Source organism: Thamnophis sirtalis, unplaced genomic scaffold (assembly GCF_051295495.1).
Source record: "Thamnophis sirtalis isolate CommonGarterSnake01/CBP01778 unplaced genomic scaffold, rThaSir2_p1.2 scaffold_3, whole genome shotgun sequence".
NCBI lineage: Eukaryota > Metazoa > Chordata > Lepidosauria > Squamata > Natricidae > Thamnophis > Thamnophis sirtalis.
In genome coordinates this window covers 76,393,108-76,407,836 of record NW_028261383.1, presented here as the reverse complement: position 1 = coordinate 76,407,836, position 14,729 = coordinate 76,393,108, and the positions used below count along the sequence as shown (strand labels likewise).

The following is a 14,729-nucleotide window of genomic DNA, read 5'->3' as shown; positions in this document are numbered from 1 at the left end:
AGTTTGGTTGTTTTCTTGTAGATGTTTCATTACCCAAACTAGGTAACATCATCAGTGGAGTACCATTGATGATGTTACCTAGTTTGGGTAATAAAATGTCTGCAAGAAAACAACCATGCTTAGAGAGCCTCAAGGACCCATCATTTCAACTCTGAGCCACAAATATTCTCCTTTATTAATGCAATTATTACTCAAGTACTGACATATTTCTAATATATTAATATAACTACCATGTTTTAATATATTGTATTTTGTCTAAATTCGTTCCATATTTAATTATATATTTCCACGCATAAATGTACATGCACAACTATAATTATTTTTCAGAAGCAAAACACTCATTAATAGCCTATTAAGAATAGTTTATGAAGCAGTCATGCCATCTTGAAAAAAAGTGCAAATGTTTTAACAATGCAACTGTTTTAATGATGGAAAGTGCTATTTAAACATTTAGAGTCATTTGTGCATTCTTTCCTATACTTTTTGCAGAATTGTCATATTGAGCCTACTCAATACAACAATTCTTTAGTATCTTTAACAGCCTATACTTCAGTATCTGCTGTTATTCAGAGTTAGTTATTGTTTTGATAAACAATTTTTTAATTTGGGATGGTATCTTTTGTCCAACTTAGCTAATCCTTCTGTTGGCCAAAGCAGAGAAACCCCAGAGCCTATATTTTTGACCGGCTAACAAATAATAAAGGAGCTCATTAAGAATTGTTAAATGTTCACTTATTTTACTTGTGTCCATTCTTTATCATAGGAATACATTACTAAGGGTTACTCACTTAACTTTAATTAGATATTTTTTGTGTATAAAAATCCTATTTCATCTCAGTTTTTAATCTTTCCTTTAGAGCTGGGAATTTGGAATCCCATTATGCAGAGACCTGGCTACTCAGTATGAAACATTATATGATTATCAAAGTCTCAGCTGGATTCGGGTGAGTGATATTCAACTTTCCTGCAGGACGTGATATTCTGCCAATTGGAAATATACAGACAGTCCTTGGTTAATACTACTTGTTCATGATCAAAGTTACACTGGTGCTTAACAAGTGGTGGCTATGACTGGTCTTCAGAGTATCAGCCATCCCAGCACCTTGCAGTTACATGATCTGAGTGCTTGGCAACCAGCTTGCACTTACAATGGTTGCAGCATCATGTCATTGTGATTTGCAACCTTCCCTGTGAGCTTCCCATAAGCAAAGTCAATGTGGAAGCCAGATGGGAAGGCTGCAAGTTGCTCAAATAAGTCTTACTATTCACACACCTTACCCCAGTACCTTTGTTCTCGCTGATATGCTATGCCTCAGCAACCACATGGACATCCCCCCTACTGCCACCCCAAGCCCCATCATACTCATGCTGTATTTCCCTGGGTACCCACACATCTTCTTGCTCCCTCTCCCACCTGGCAGCAGTCACTTACTTGCTTGCTGTCTTTCTTGTAAGCCACTTGGGACTTGCAACTTGCAAGACCAATTTCAGCTTCCCCATTGACTTTGGTTGTTGGAAACCATAGGAAGTTGCAAGTAGTCACTTTCTTAATGACTCAAATCCTCACTTAACAACAGCAGGGATTGTTGTTGCTAAATGTGATGTTGCATTTTATAACTCCGTCACTGAACAATAAAAATTATGGTTGTCATCATAACTCAAGGATTACCTGTACCATTCTTAGCAAGTAAAAAAAAACATTTTGTAATATACTTTTACTGTGTATATTAGAATGCATTTACTAAGTTTTAGTTAAAAAGAAAAGCAGCCACTAAAAAAAATCAAATATTACTCACTTCTGAACTTTAAACATCATCTAATCAGAATGTTAGCCCAACTTTTGTAACTCTTTTCCCTTATTTAGTTCATTGAATGTACTGTAGATTATGGCATCCAAAATAGAATTCCCATATTTTTCTAAATTTGAGATCTCTTTATCATTCAGATTCTTTGGCAAAAATCTATATTTTACTAAAATGAATATAGAAATCCATGCATTCAGTCTATATCTGGTATAGTTATTCAAATGGAAATAACCGTGATTTGAATTTAATATTATACAACTGAAAATAATTATATTTTTACATCCTCAAATCAACACTGTTTACCCTGCAGGCTGCTCTTTTTAAAATTCATTGAAGATAAAAAGAAAAAGAATATTTTCAAACGTGTACATATGTTTATGTATTTCTACATATATTGCAAGTCTATGTGAGGAATCAGTTTTGATTTTGATTTTAATCTTTGAGAATTTTTCATAACACTTTGTTTAATCAATAGTCAGTATATATGCTTTATACTAAAAGTTGCTCAGACATTCAATCACTTCCGAACCTTCATGACCCGATGAACTCAATATTGCCAAAATTGTCTATTGTTAACTGTTCCTTGAGTTCTTATAACTTTAAGCTTGCATAGAAAGTACAGTGTAAAAATAATTATTGTATTCTATACAAATATTAAAAATACTTATGTATAAAATCCTCCCTATGAAAAATTGAGTTCTCTGTAAAATTATCTTGAATATGTGTTTTATAATAGTATGATACCTTAAATTTTCAAAAACAATTTGTTAATGGTATCAGATATCATAGTGTTACTACATTAGGTCTAGGACAACTCACCACAGTCAACTCACTGCAGCCATCTTACTATGGCCAACTTGCCACAGGATAACTCATTGCGGCCAACTCACCACGAGACAACTCACTGTGGGACAATTCCACTCAGGATACCTCAAGGTGACAAATGTTATCCACCACTATTTCTTCAACATTATTTGTGTTTTTGTCAAAATGGCCATGGCGAGTTAGCCATGGCAAAATGGCCGCAGCAAGTTGGTAGCGATGAGACGGTCGCAGCAAGTTGGATGTGGCAAGTTGTCCCATTCAAGAATGCTGTCAGCATTTTTCTCCTAAAAGTAGAGCATTATTTCAGTTCAGTATATATATGTATATATATTTTCTATCTTTAGAAAATGGAAGCCAACTATTATGACAATATAATGGAACAACAACGGTTGGAACCTGAATTTTTCAGAGTTGGCTTTTATGGAAGAAAATTTCCTTTCTTCCTTCGTGTAAGTAGATTTAACACATCCATTACTGTATGAATGCAGTGCAATTTATAATGAAGATGATTTGTGTATTTGAAGGAAATTAAAATTGTTCTGTTTTGAAATATGAATTTATCTAGAAAATTATACAATTGATTGATTCATCCAAAATATTAGTGTTGTTTCTGCCAGTCTGGTTATTGTCCCTGTTTTGGAAATTTTAACATTTAATGTAGTTTTGTAGCTGGAATGTATATGCATTCCTACTGGCTTTTTCATTCTTTACAAACATCATTGAGGTTTTTTTCATGTAAAATATTGTATGTACAATAAATCTGTGTTTGAAATTTCAAAAAAGTCATTCTACAGTTTAATAGATTAAACCTAGTAGTATTAATTCAAACAAGACTTAGATTCACAGAAGAATAGAATCAGTTTGAAAGAACTTTTAGGATATGAATTCTAATTTCCCACCCCCCCCACTCAGTATAGGAATCCAAGATGAAGAATCCCAGACAAATGAATGTCTAGCTTCTAGTTGAACAGATCCAGTGAAAGCCCACTACCTCTCTGGTTAATTGGTACCTGATCAAATTGCTCTTACAGGTATGAAGTTTTTCCTAATATTAATTGGGAATTAATTCCTAAAATTAATTGCCTTCTTTTAACTTACATTCTTTACTCTGTGTCCTGCATTCTGGAAGAAGTAACAGATTTTGAAGTTGTTTGTGATTGTCACCCAGAGTGATACTCAAACATGAAGGCTAGCAAGCAGAGTTTCAAGGATGTAGCTCTTAGATAAATAAGCTTTATTGCACTTATTAAAAGAATTTAATAAATTAAATTAAATTACATGTCAAGCTGTGGAATGTGCTCAGAATTTCAGAACATCTCATTTTCCTTATGACAAACTTTTATAAAAGTCAGAAAGCCACAGTATAAGAGAGGATGATAAAAAACAGGAGCCAGGTTGGTAAAGGAGTGCAACAGGGCTGCACAGGCTCACCCTCTTTTTTATTCAATCTATATATTAAGGGAAGCTAGATTGGAAGGATGGTTTTAAAATTTGAGGAAGAAACATAATAATTTGTGCTATGCTGATGATATTACTCTGAAAACTGAAAATACAAACGAACTACAAGCCTTACTAAAAGTTTTTTTTTTAAAAGCATAGTGAAAAAGGGATTAAAATTAAATATAAGAAAAACCAAATTAATGACAACTGGTAAAACAACCAGCTAGAATTTTTCTAACGGTTGTGCAGATAAAAACTAATACAAGTTATAAAAAGAGAAAAAAATACAAAGTGCAGAAAAGAAAAAAGAAGCATATAAAGAAAGACTATGGAAGAAAGAAAAATGCCACTATAACCAAAAAAGAAATATAAAGAAGCAACTTCTCTCTTTGTCTCCACAAGTATAAGCAATTTTAACAAATCATCACTTTTCTTAAAATACAATTTCTTCATGCCATATCACATTACTTATCTATAAACAAATTCTTAAAACTTTGTCATTAAGTCCTAGTCATTAAAATTGTATTAAGCATTATCAGAAATAACTTATGTTTTAACCTTGATCAAATAAATCAACTTTATATTCATTCCCTTTACTTTTAACAATCTTGATATTTTATCCCTTCAAATAATATCCTAAAACTTAATTTCTTTTTTTCCTTTGTCTCTTCTCATCAAGTTTTTAAAAAGTTTTAATAGATGTCTCTTGTAAATCCAATATAAGAAAACTATCCAAATCACTCCATGTTAGATGTTTGTATGTCCTTTTTAATTATTAAAATGTCAGCTAGTTTCATTTGTAAATTCAGTATTTTATCTTTTTCCAGATCATTCTTGTAGTCCTTCATTTTAAAAATCCACATTCAGTTCTACTTCGGTCTTACCTGATAAAACTTATTAGAAATTGTCTGATGGCAGACATATTTAAAATTAATTTATGACTCAATTGTTCATATATCCTTCAGTACATTTAGTGTTATAAGGTATTTGCCTCAGTTCTGTATTGACAAGTCAAATAATTTTCCTTCTTTAATTGTAATCTTTACTTTGTTTTAGCTCCCTCTAGTGTTCAGCCTTCAAAATCCCATACTATCATGTTTGGTTTTTTAGAATTCAAAACATAGGTCATTTTCTCATAGAGTTGATTTATTCAATTAATTTCAAAAATAAAACTATTTAAGGTCCATCTAAGATGTGCAATTAATTTTCTCAAGGGGCCACATGAGAAACTGGAAATATTGTGGAGGGCCAAACCAACTGGGCTGTGAAAGTAGTAGGCATGCATGCAGACATATATGTAAATTGATTTAAAAAATAGTATGCTTCAAAATAAAAGCAATGCAATTGTGTTGCATGCATGGTATACACTTAATTACATTTGAGTTGTAATTTCCAGTTGATCTCACATGGTTGAACAGGGACAGCCAAAGGGCTGGATGTGGGTTGGGGCTTTAAAATGCCCAAGTCTGATCTAGACCCTTAGTCCATTTATATCTTTCCTTAAAAAAAATACTCTAATCCCCTTTTTTCCTATTCGTTTGCCCAAATTGTGAAAAATTTCAATCTCCAATTAAAATTTCTTAAAGATTGAAGGAATCCCAGTGAATGCCACCAAACGTGCTCTGAAAGTTCTTAATATTTAAAAAAGAGTAAAGAAGTCATTCCGAAAGTTATTAGGAAATCAGCCAAGCTGTGATATAGCCACACAGACTATATCACAGTTGTGGATAGAGAGTGGATCTCTCTGCTCATCACCCAGTTGCAAAAATTCTTGCAATTTACTCATGAAGAGTGGCTGTCCGCAGTCTATGTGGTCAATCCCCAAATCTCTCTTTTCTCCAAAGAGATTTCACTGGCCAAAATCCATCCCATGGCCACTAATTTCAGCCATAATGCCATCCACATAACTTCAGGGATAACTCGATTCCCATATCATCACTGAATGGCCTAACAATCAGCTTTAAAATTGACAATAGAATTGGTGAAATGATCAATGGCTCCTATCTTTTAGAATCAACTATCAACAGTAAAGGAACAGGAAATACGCTGCATACTAGCTCTTGGTAGAACAGCCATGAAAACCTAGGAAACGATATTCAAATGCCTTGATGTGTCTATACCTACAAAGATCAGAATCATGCAAGATAGTGTATTCCCTGATACATTCCATGGAGGTGAAAGTTGAACTTTGAAAAAGCAAGATAGGGAGAGTATTGATGTTTTTGAATTTTGATGTTGGAAAAGGTTGCTGAGAATATTTTTGATAGCCTAGAAAACAAACTGATGGATCATTGAACAAATCAAATCATAATTCTCATTCAAGATACAAGTAACTAGACTCAAATTACTCTACTTCAGACACATTATGTGAAGACTCAAGTCTCTGCTATAGGATCTAATTCTAAGAAAAGCAGAAGAAAAGAGAAGAGGATGATCAGCAGCAAGGTGGATGGAGTTATTTATAGATGTGATACATGCACCTTTGGGAGATATATAAGAACAGATTAAGTATCATCTTGGGAAAAAATCTATGGTTGCTGGGAGTCAGAAACAGCTTGATGGCACATAATAAATTAAATTAATATATATCGTCACAAGAAGTAAATCTTGACTTGTTTTCTATTGGCCCAGAATGCAGGATACAAAATAATGAATTTAAATTCCAAGAATTTTTTTGAATATTAGAAAAAATGCTAACTGTAACAGCAGGTAAACTATGGGACTATTTGTCTAGGAGATTGTGAGTTCACTTTTACTGGAACTCTTCAAGCAGAGTGGAAGACATTTGTCAAGAATGTTTTTGATTCCTGTGTTAAACTGTAGTTTGCATTGGATGGTCTAAGCATTCCATCCAACTGCATGATTTTATTATTCTATAAAATCTTCAGATGGATTTTACTAAATGAGAGTTCCAGTATCATTTATGACCTGATAACCACAATGACAACCATGGAAGTGTCACAAGTAATAGTGGTCACAATAAATGTGGGAAGACACATGCTAGAGATGGCCTTTAATTTGGAAAAGATAAAATGTGATATGAAAATACATCTGATACCTTTTCTTTGCCATAATCAAACCAGTTTCTTGTTAAAGGCTCCACATGGTACACTGCTCTCCCCAGTAATTATTTATCATGCAAATGAAAGGCACTATCAGTGATCACTACCATCGGTCTACAGTAAGATGTCATCAGAACTATTAAGCAATGGAATAGTCTATTTGACTTCAGTTCTGGATTCAAAGTTTGAGTAGCCATTTGTCTGGGATGCTGTGAAGATTTCTATCCAGGACAAGGACATGAAAACTTCCAAAGTCCTTTCCAATCCTATGATACTATGATTCTATGAGTAGTAGAATTAATGACATACATTTATATATTACTATCCTAGGTTGTAGAAAGTTTGAACTAGGGTTTGGAAGCTGTTAAAAACTAGATAGAGTGAAATAAGCCCAGACAATATACTACCTGGGTTGAGTTGTATTTATAAATATTCAGGAAATTTGGAAACATTAGTCTTTGCCGTTATCTTGGATGGAATTTTTCTTCCTCTAAAAGAGTTGATTGATGATCTGGTGTCCTTTGCTTGGCCTTTGCCCAGTTGTAACAGATTTGCCAGTTATGTCATCACCTATACTAATATGCTGTGATAGTGGTAGCTCATGTCTTAACCACCATGAAATTGGATTACCGTGAATTATTAAACATGGGGCTGCCTCCCAAGATAACTCAAAAGATGCTACTGGTACAAATCTAGCAGTCTGGCACCTCAGAATACACCAAATCTAAAGTTAGTCATGATCGTTAGTGAGTTTCAAAGTCCTAATTGTCACTTATATTAAATAGCACTGGAATACATCAGGTACTAGGTTACTAAAATTGAATCTTCTTATCTGGTTTGAACATCTAAAGAGGTTCTACTAAGAATTCTGTGCCTGCACTATATCAAATGTCCACTGTGGACGACATTGCACAACTTCTCACTACAGGTAAATCCTCATGTTATGACAATTCACTTAGTGACAGTTCAAAGTTATGACACACCCTAATCCTGCTTAGTCCCCATAGGCACTGGGTCTGCTTTGCTAGCCCACCGGATTCCATGTGCTTCTCCCACCCTGTCAATGATAACTCACCTTTTGAAGATCTCTAAACCTCAAGATGTTGGGGTAGGAAAGGAGAAGAGGCTGGGCTATATAGCAGTAAAGTGGCCTTTTTATCCAGACACTGGCAAAGCTGTTTTCCTTTGATCTCATGTTCTTACACATATTTCCATCCTCTTTAGAAAAGCATTTTTGCTCAGGATGAAGGCTTGCAGGGATCTATTTTCCTCTTTGGAAATGCTTCTGTTCCTACAGACATCAAGATAAATCTTGCGTTCTTACATACAATTCTGTCCTCCGCGCAAAAAGGCTTTTTCAAAGAGGGCAGAAGCCTGCAGGAGCACGATAGACTTGCGTCCCTGCAGGTCTCCATCTTTCATGAAAAAAGGCTTTCCCAAAGAGGATGGAAGCATGTGTAGGCAAGATTTAAGAGCAGGGATGGGGGTTCATTCATTTAACATTATTCACTTAATTTTATGACCATAATAGGAAGGGTCCGTTATGGGGCGCTACCTGTACTAGGACCATACTCTGAAACATGCCTCCTCTGGAGGCATGGTTTGGCCCTTCCTTCTTTCCACTTCATAAAATTGTTTAAACTGTCTTATTCCACTGTCCTTTAGTCTGGTTGATAAATAAAAGTAAAGAGGCTAAGGGAACTTTGGTGATTCAGTGATATTTTAATTTTATGTTGCTTTCTTCTCCTTACAGAATAAAGAGTATGTTTGTCGAGGCCATGACTATGAGAGATTAGAGACCTTCCAACAAAGAATGCTTAGTGAATTTCCACAAGCCATTGCAATGCAACATCCAAATCACCCAGATGATAGCATATTGCAGTGTGATGCCCAGTGTATCCTTGATTAGAATGTTTTAGAATGAAGTTACCAAAGTTATCGCAAAATTAAAAATATTTCAGAATTAAAACACAGTTATAGTAATTTTAATATTTTTCATTGTCTGCTTACAAACAGTTAAAACTTAAATACAATGCGGGGAGGGGGGATGCTTAAAAACAGAATGTAGCATGCACTGTCAGATTTGTGAAATGGAGCTTTGATATTCATTGGATGATTATCATAGATGTTAATTTTTCTTAACCTCATAAAATTATATTCTGTAATTTCCTGGCAAGATTTTTGTTTTTACTTTTAGAACATTTTTATTCTAACATCCTCACCTTAAAACATTTTAGAAAAAGTGTTTTGCATATTTCCCCTTTTCCTGTGAAGCAAAATCAAGAAATGTCAGTTGAGATGTTTAACTGTTAAAAAAAATTAAAATGCCCAAATAAACATGTTCCCAAAGTACCATATTAGGGAGGGAGGCCTTGATTGTGAATTTATTGGATAGTGTTGTTGTTAAGCAAAATTTGGAACCAAATTTAATAAATTGAAATGAAAACTAAATGTGATCTTAAACTTTGATGAAATGAAAAGAATTGACTGTAAAGAGATTGAGGAAGAATTGCAGTTTTTAATCCAGATCACAAAAAGTTCAAACCATAAATTAAATAATGCATAATCTAAAACAGGCATAAATGGCTGAAATATCATAATGATTTTACAGAGAAATAAAAACAGAAAATGTATAGAGCACAGCGAAATAAACACCAAAGTTTTAATGCAAATTCTAATACAAAGTTCTGTTACAAATCCCTTTGCAAACTTGAAATGAATGTGTATGCTCAGATGTCCAGATAAAAAATTGATTAAATTCTGTGATAATGTTGATTTAAACTGTGGTTTCCTAATGAAAAATATTGAAAAGGGGAAAATGAGTATTGTTTTGTTAGTGCTAAATTTAAAACAAGTTAGGGCTCAGAAGAGCTTTTAAGAACATGACAGAAATGGAAAATTATTGAACAAAGTTTCCTTTTTAAAATAAGTATCACTTTTAAAAATGCTCATCCATTAGTATTTTATAACAGATCAAGGTGCAAGAAGAAGTGGGAAGGAAATAAAACTGAAAGTACATGTCATCTCACTTTCATTGCTTTCATTTGGAGGAACAGGCTCAGAACTATATGATGTTAGCAAATTAATATCATAGGATGCCATAGTTGCTAAAATTGCACAGATTCACATTGTAGTTTCTATGCTATATGAGATTCAGGTGTGTGTCATCTGTAATGTTATTATGCAGTGTGTAAGGCTAATCTATAGTCATTTGTATTGTGTGTAGTTTTTTTTTTCTTTGACTGGACTCTTATTACAGACTTGCAAATCTATGCAGTGACTCCAATTCCAGACAATATTGATGTACTACATATGGATCGTGTCCCTGATCGCATAAAGAGCTTTTATCGAGTTAACAACATCAGGAAATTCCGCTATGACAGGCCTTTTCACAAGGGCTCCAAAGACAAGGAAAATGAATTTAAGGTTCTAATTCTTCCTAACACATTAACATTGTTTTTATGCTAAATATATTGTGGAACTTTTAGATATATATAACAGCTTATAGAATTATTGCTATCCTCAAAGCAAATGTTAAGCAATTTGAATGTTGGCAAAAACAATAACAACTGAAAATTTTGAATATTTGATTGCAGCTTTATGATATAAAAGTAGACCTTGTAAAGCAGCTCAACAGGTGCAAGATTAAGTCTTGTTGAGCTCTGTAAGACATAATTCTGTTTAGGCATGCATAGCACTGTGCTATAAAAGACTAAAAATACAATTTTTTGCAAATTTGATTAGTCTGACTGAGGGAGCTAATAGAACTATATAGTTTCTAGAGGGTGCTTCAGAAACCAAGGCCTGAACTTCCTGCTGAAATAGGGAAGTGGCAGTGTACTTGAACAAAATTGCATTTTCAGACTTGAAGGGCAGGAGGAGGTTCTTGCTTTTTTGAGGAGTTCCATGAAATGAAACAAACTAAAAAAAAAAAAATCTAGTGTACTACTGGAGCAAAACAAAAAAGAGAATATGAGCAAGCATGGGTAAGAGCCCATATCCAGGTCTACACCATAGTGATGAGAAAGGCAAATTTTTGACATTTCTTTGCTCTCTTATTGCATCCACAAACTGCTAATCAGCAGCTCTTTCCAAAGTGACAAAAATTCAACTGAATAAGAACAAGGAGGAAGATCATGCAAGGGGCCACTATGAACATTATTTTAGGCATCTGAAGGACATACAGTAGTTGTTTAGATTCACTTGGAGCTTGATGCCAGCTGAGCAGCTTCAGAGGAGATTAGTGAATCATTGGGTGTTATCTGAGATTAATTTGATTCTGCGTGTGACTACTTTTAGTCTGGACATGTGTCCCTTCTAGTTGGTGAAAACTGCCAAGAAGATTATGGAAAGTTCACTGAAGGAAATGATAAAATGCATCCTTGAGAGAGGGTATGTTATTGTGTACTTCAAAAGAGGTGAAGATGCATCCTCTCCTTAAGAAATCATTGCTTGGCCCCATTTTACTGGATGATTGTCAATCTATCTACAACTTCTCCTTCTTGGGGACGGTTATGGAGAAATTGGTTAGGCTGGAACAGATTATCTGGATCTGTTTTAGCCCAGTTTTTGCTTAGTTCCAGCACAGCCCAGTTTCTGCCTAGTTTCAGCACAATTAAAAACTAATTGTGTTTTAATAATCTCTGGCAGAACTGAGATAAGAAATAAGAGTAATGCAACCATCCTTCTTGGTCTCAAAAGCAGATTTCAGTAGTACCGTATCCTGCTGAACTATCTTGAGGTTTATTAGTGGGGGAAGGGCATTATGTGATGGTGGTTTTTAAAATGATGTTTTTAGTCAGGATGACAGGGAGATCAAGCCCTAGACCCATCATCTGCATATTTCTGGCACTTTCCAGTAAAACTATATCCTTAATTTTAAATAGAATTGCACTCCACTGAGTAGAACTCCTTTGCAATTTGAGGATTGGACTACTGGTCCTGTTTTAGGAACTAGGGATAGTCAAGGTTAATAAAGAATTTGCTTCCATCTAGTGTGCCAATTGCTACTTTTCCTGGAATGGCAGGAGTGATTTCCTGTCTATTTATAATAAGCTCTATGTGGGGCTTCCCTTGAAGAACATTCAGAAGCTGCAGATGGTCCAGAAGCCCTTCGCAGTTCAGAGCATGTTATCTGCAGGACTGCATTCTCGCCGTAATGTTTGCCTACACAATAAGATCACTCATTCACTCAATTAAAGACTTTTCACCTTTAGGAGCCTTATAAATATACTTTTCCAGTAACTTCCCCTTCTCTGGAATAGTCATCCCCCCCATCATGTACAATTGCTTCCCTCTTGCCCCACTTTTAGTGAAAACTTGATATTTCTGTCAAGCCATCTAAGATTGAGTCAGATAAAGATCTATAATAAATAAAGATCTACTGCTGTTGTTTAGTATAGAACAACATTCCTCTGAGGAAGATATGCTGGTCTTGTTGTATTCGGGTCTTTTCCCATGTAAGATTGAGATTGTGTTGGCAACGTTTCAGCGAGGTCTCACTCGCCATCTTCAGGCTGGGTTTTGGGCTTAAAGTGTGATTGGAGCTGCTGTCTTTCTATAAATCTTGGTGGGAGGGTGTGGAGTGCTGGCTTTGTTTCAGTAAGTGGAATGATTGGTTGTGTGGTTGTATCATGATTGGAGCCCCACCCACCACCCAGGCCATTACAACACGAAACAATAGACACACAGCCAGCACCAATCAGCACCAATCTACCAATCATGATAACCACACAACCAATCATTCCACTTACTGAAACAAAGCCAGCACTCCACACCCACCCACCAAGATTTATAGAAAGACGGCAGCTCCGATCACACTTTAAGCCCAAAACCCAGCCTGAAGATGGCGAGTGAGACCTCGCTGAAACGTTGCCAAGACAATCTTACACAGGAAAAGACCCGAATACAACAAGACCAGCATACCTACACCCGTGAAAATCTACAAATATATATGTGTGTGTGTGTGTGTATGTATAATGTGTGTGTGTGTGTATATAATATATATACATACATATACGTGTTTGTGTGTGTGTGTGTGTGTGTAAGTAAGTAAGTAAGTAAGTAAGTAAGTAAGTAAGTAAGTAACAGAGTCTTATAAGCCTATCAAAGTTTCCCTCTGTCCACACTGATACCAAACAGAATCAAGGTATGATTTTCTTGAATTTCCTTATCATCCCCTCTTCCTTTCCAGAGCTAAGTTGATTGTTCTTATGTAGGTTCTTCAAGGTTATCTCCATATTCCTCTACAGCCAGGAAGGCTATTCTGTTATAATGGTTTTACAGTCATGGGATTGGGCTCTTTCAGAGTAATTCATTTTAATTGCTGTTTTCATTGATTTTTTGTATGCTACATTGGAGCAGTCTGTAAGACTTGCAAATAGACAAATAAAATAATGCACATTTGGTTTTACATTTCCTATATTATGTTTTCTTTTGTAGAGCTTGTGGATTGAACGTACCACTCTAACCCTGATTCACAGTTTACCTGGAATCTCTCGGTGGTTTGAAGTGGAAAGACGAGAATTGGTAATATATTATTTTTGTAAGTTAAGGTATAACATAAAGAGAAAGAGTGGGTAATTTTTTATCTAATGGATAAAATAACATGTTAAATGTGCTTGTTGTAACAAACAAGTATTTTACATAATTAAGACCAATTTAATAGAAGGGCTCCCAGGAGAGGAGTGGTCCATTGAAGATGTCTCCATGAAAGGAGAACTGACAACCATAACAAAGACCAATAGAACCTCTCAGCATAAGGAGAGGACACAAACTTGTCCACATGTGCTCAGGATGGCTGCTACCTGCAAGGAAACAGGAATAGGCCTCTTGCTTACAATTGCAATTGGTGCCTTTTAAAGGACACTAAGTTTGCTAACCTCACTTTGTAAATTGCTTATTAACTACTTTTAAGCAATTAGAGACACTCAAAATGACAAGTTTGGAAATATAATGTGAGTTTAAAAAATTGGAAGTAAACAGCAAAAAGCTTATATGTATGTATACACACACACACACAAATTGATACATATTTGTATATTTATAGGTTGAAGTAAGCCCATTGGAAAATGCTATTCAAGTTGTGGAGAACAAAAATCAGGAATTAAGGACACTAATAAGCCAATACCAACACAAACAAATGCATGGGAACATCAATCTACTCAGTATGTGCCTGAATGGAGTTATTGATGCTGCTGTGAATGGTGGCATAGCACGATATCAGGAGGTAAATTCAGACTTTTCTTTATTTTTACTTTCAGAGCTTTTCATGATAAAGCTATATTTCATTATTGTGTTAATGAACAGTATATAAAAGTATAAACAGTATATAAAAATGTTCAATTATATCAGAAATAGTGACAGTTTTTCATAATTAATTATAACACTATGTTAGCTTTATGTCTGTATTCTAGCCTAAATAACTATTTTATTTTGGGGGGATTCTGAATTCTGTATATAAGTAAATTATCATAGCATCCTATTTTATTTGTATAAATATGAAATTCATTGAAAAAAATAAAAGTGTGTAATTATAATGTAAAATAATAAATGCTGCCTTAGAAATTGCTTACTTAAAATGTAAATTACTAAAATT

The 14,729-nt window shown here is 34.6% G+C and overlaps 1 protein-coding gene and 1 long non-coding RNA gene across 9 annotated transcripts in view; one reads left to right on the top strand and one right to left on the bottom strand.

The window, feature by feature from the left end:
* Window positions 1–14,729, top strand: part of DOCK3 (dedicator of cytokinesis 3) — a 201,292-nt gene that overhangs the window by 151,662 nt on the left and 34,901 nt on the right. For all 8 annotated transcript variants that reach the window (XM_087709232.1, XM_087709235.1, XM_087709231.1 and 5 more), the window contains 6 exons: window positions 858–944; window positions 2,975–3,079; window positions 8,886–9,027; window positions 10,392–10,558; window positions 13,574–13,660; window positions 14,181–14,360. In XM_087709232.1, coding sequence (XP_087565358.1) covers window positions 858–944; window positions 2,975–3,079; window positions 8,886–9,027; window positions 10,392–10,558; window positions 13,574–13,660; window positions 14,181–14,360 — 768 coding nt within the window. The remainder of the gene's footprint in view (window positions 1–857; window positions 945–2,974; window positions 3,080–8,885; window positions 9,028–10,391; window positions 10,559–13,573; window positions 13,661–14,180; window positions 14,361–14,729) is intronic.
* Window positions 9,063–14,729, bottom strand: part of LOC106549632 (uncharacterized) — a 48,664-nt gene continuing 42,997 nt past the window's right edge. Inside the window, exon 4 of the long non-coding RNA XR_015695919.1 lies at window positions 9,063–9,923. This is a non-coding gene — a long non-coding RNA (uncharacterized LOC106549632). The remainder of the gene's footprint in view (window positions 9,924–14,729) is intronic.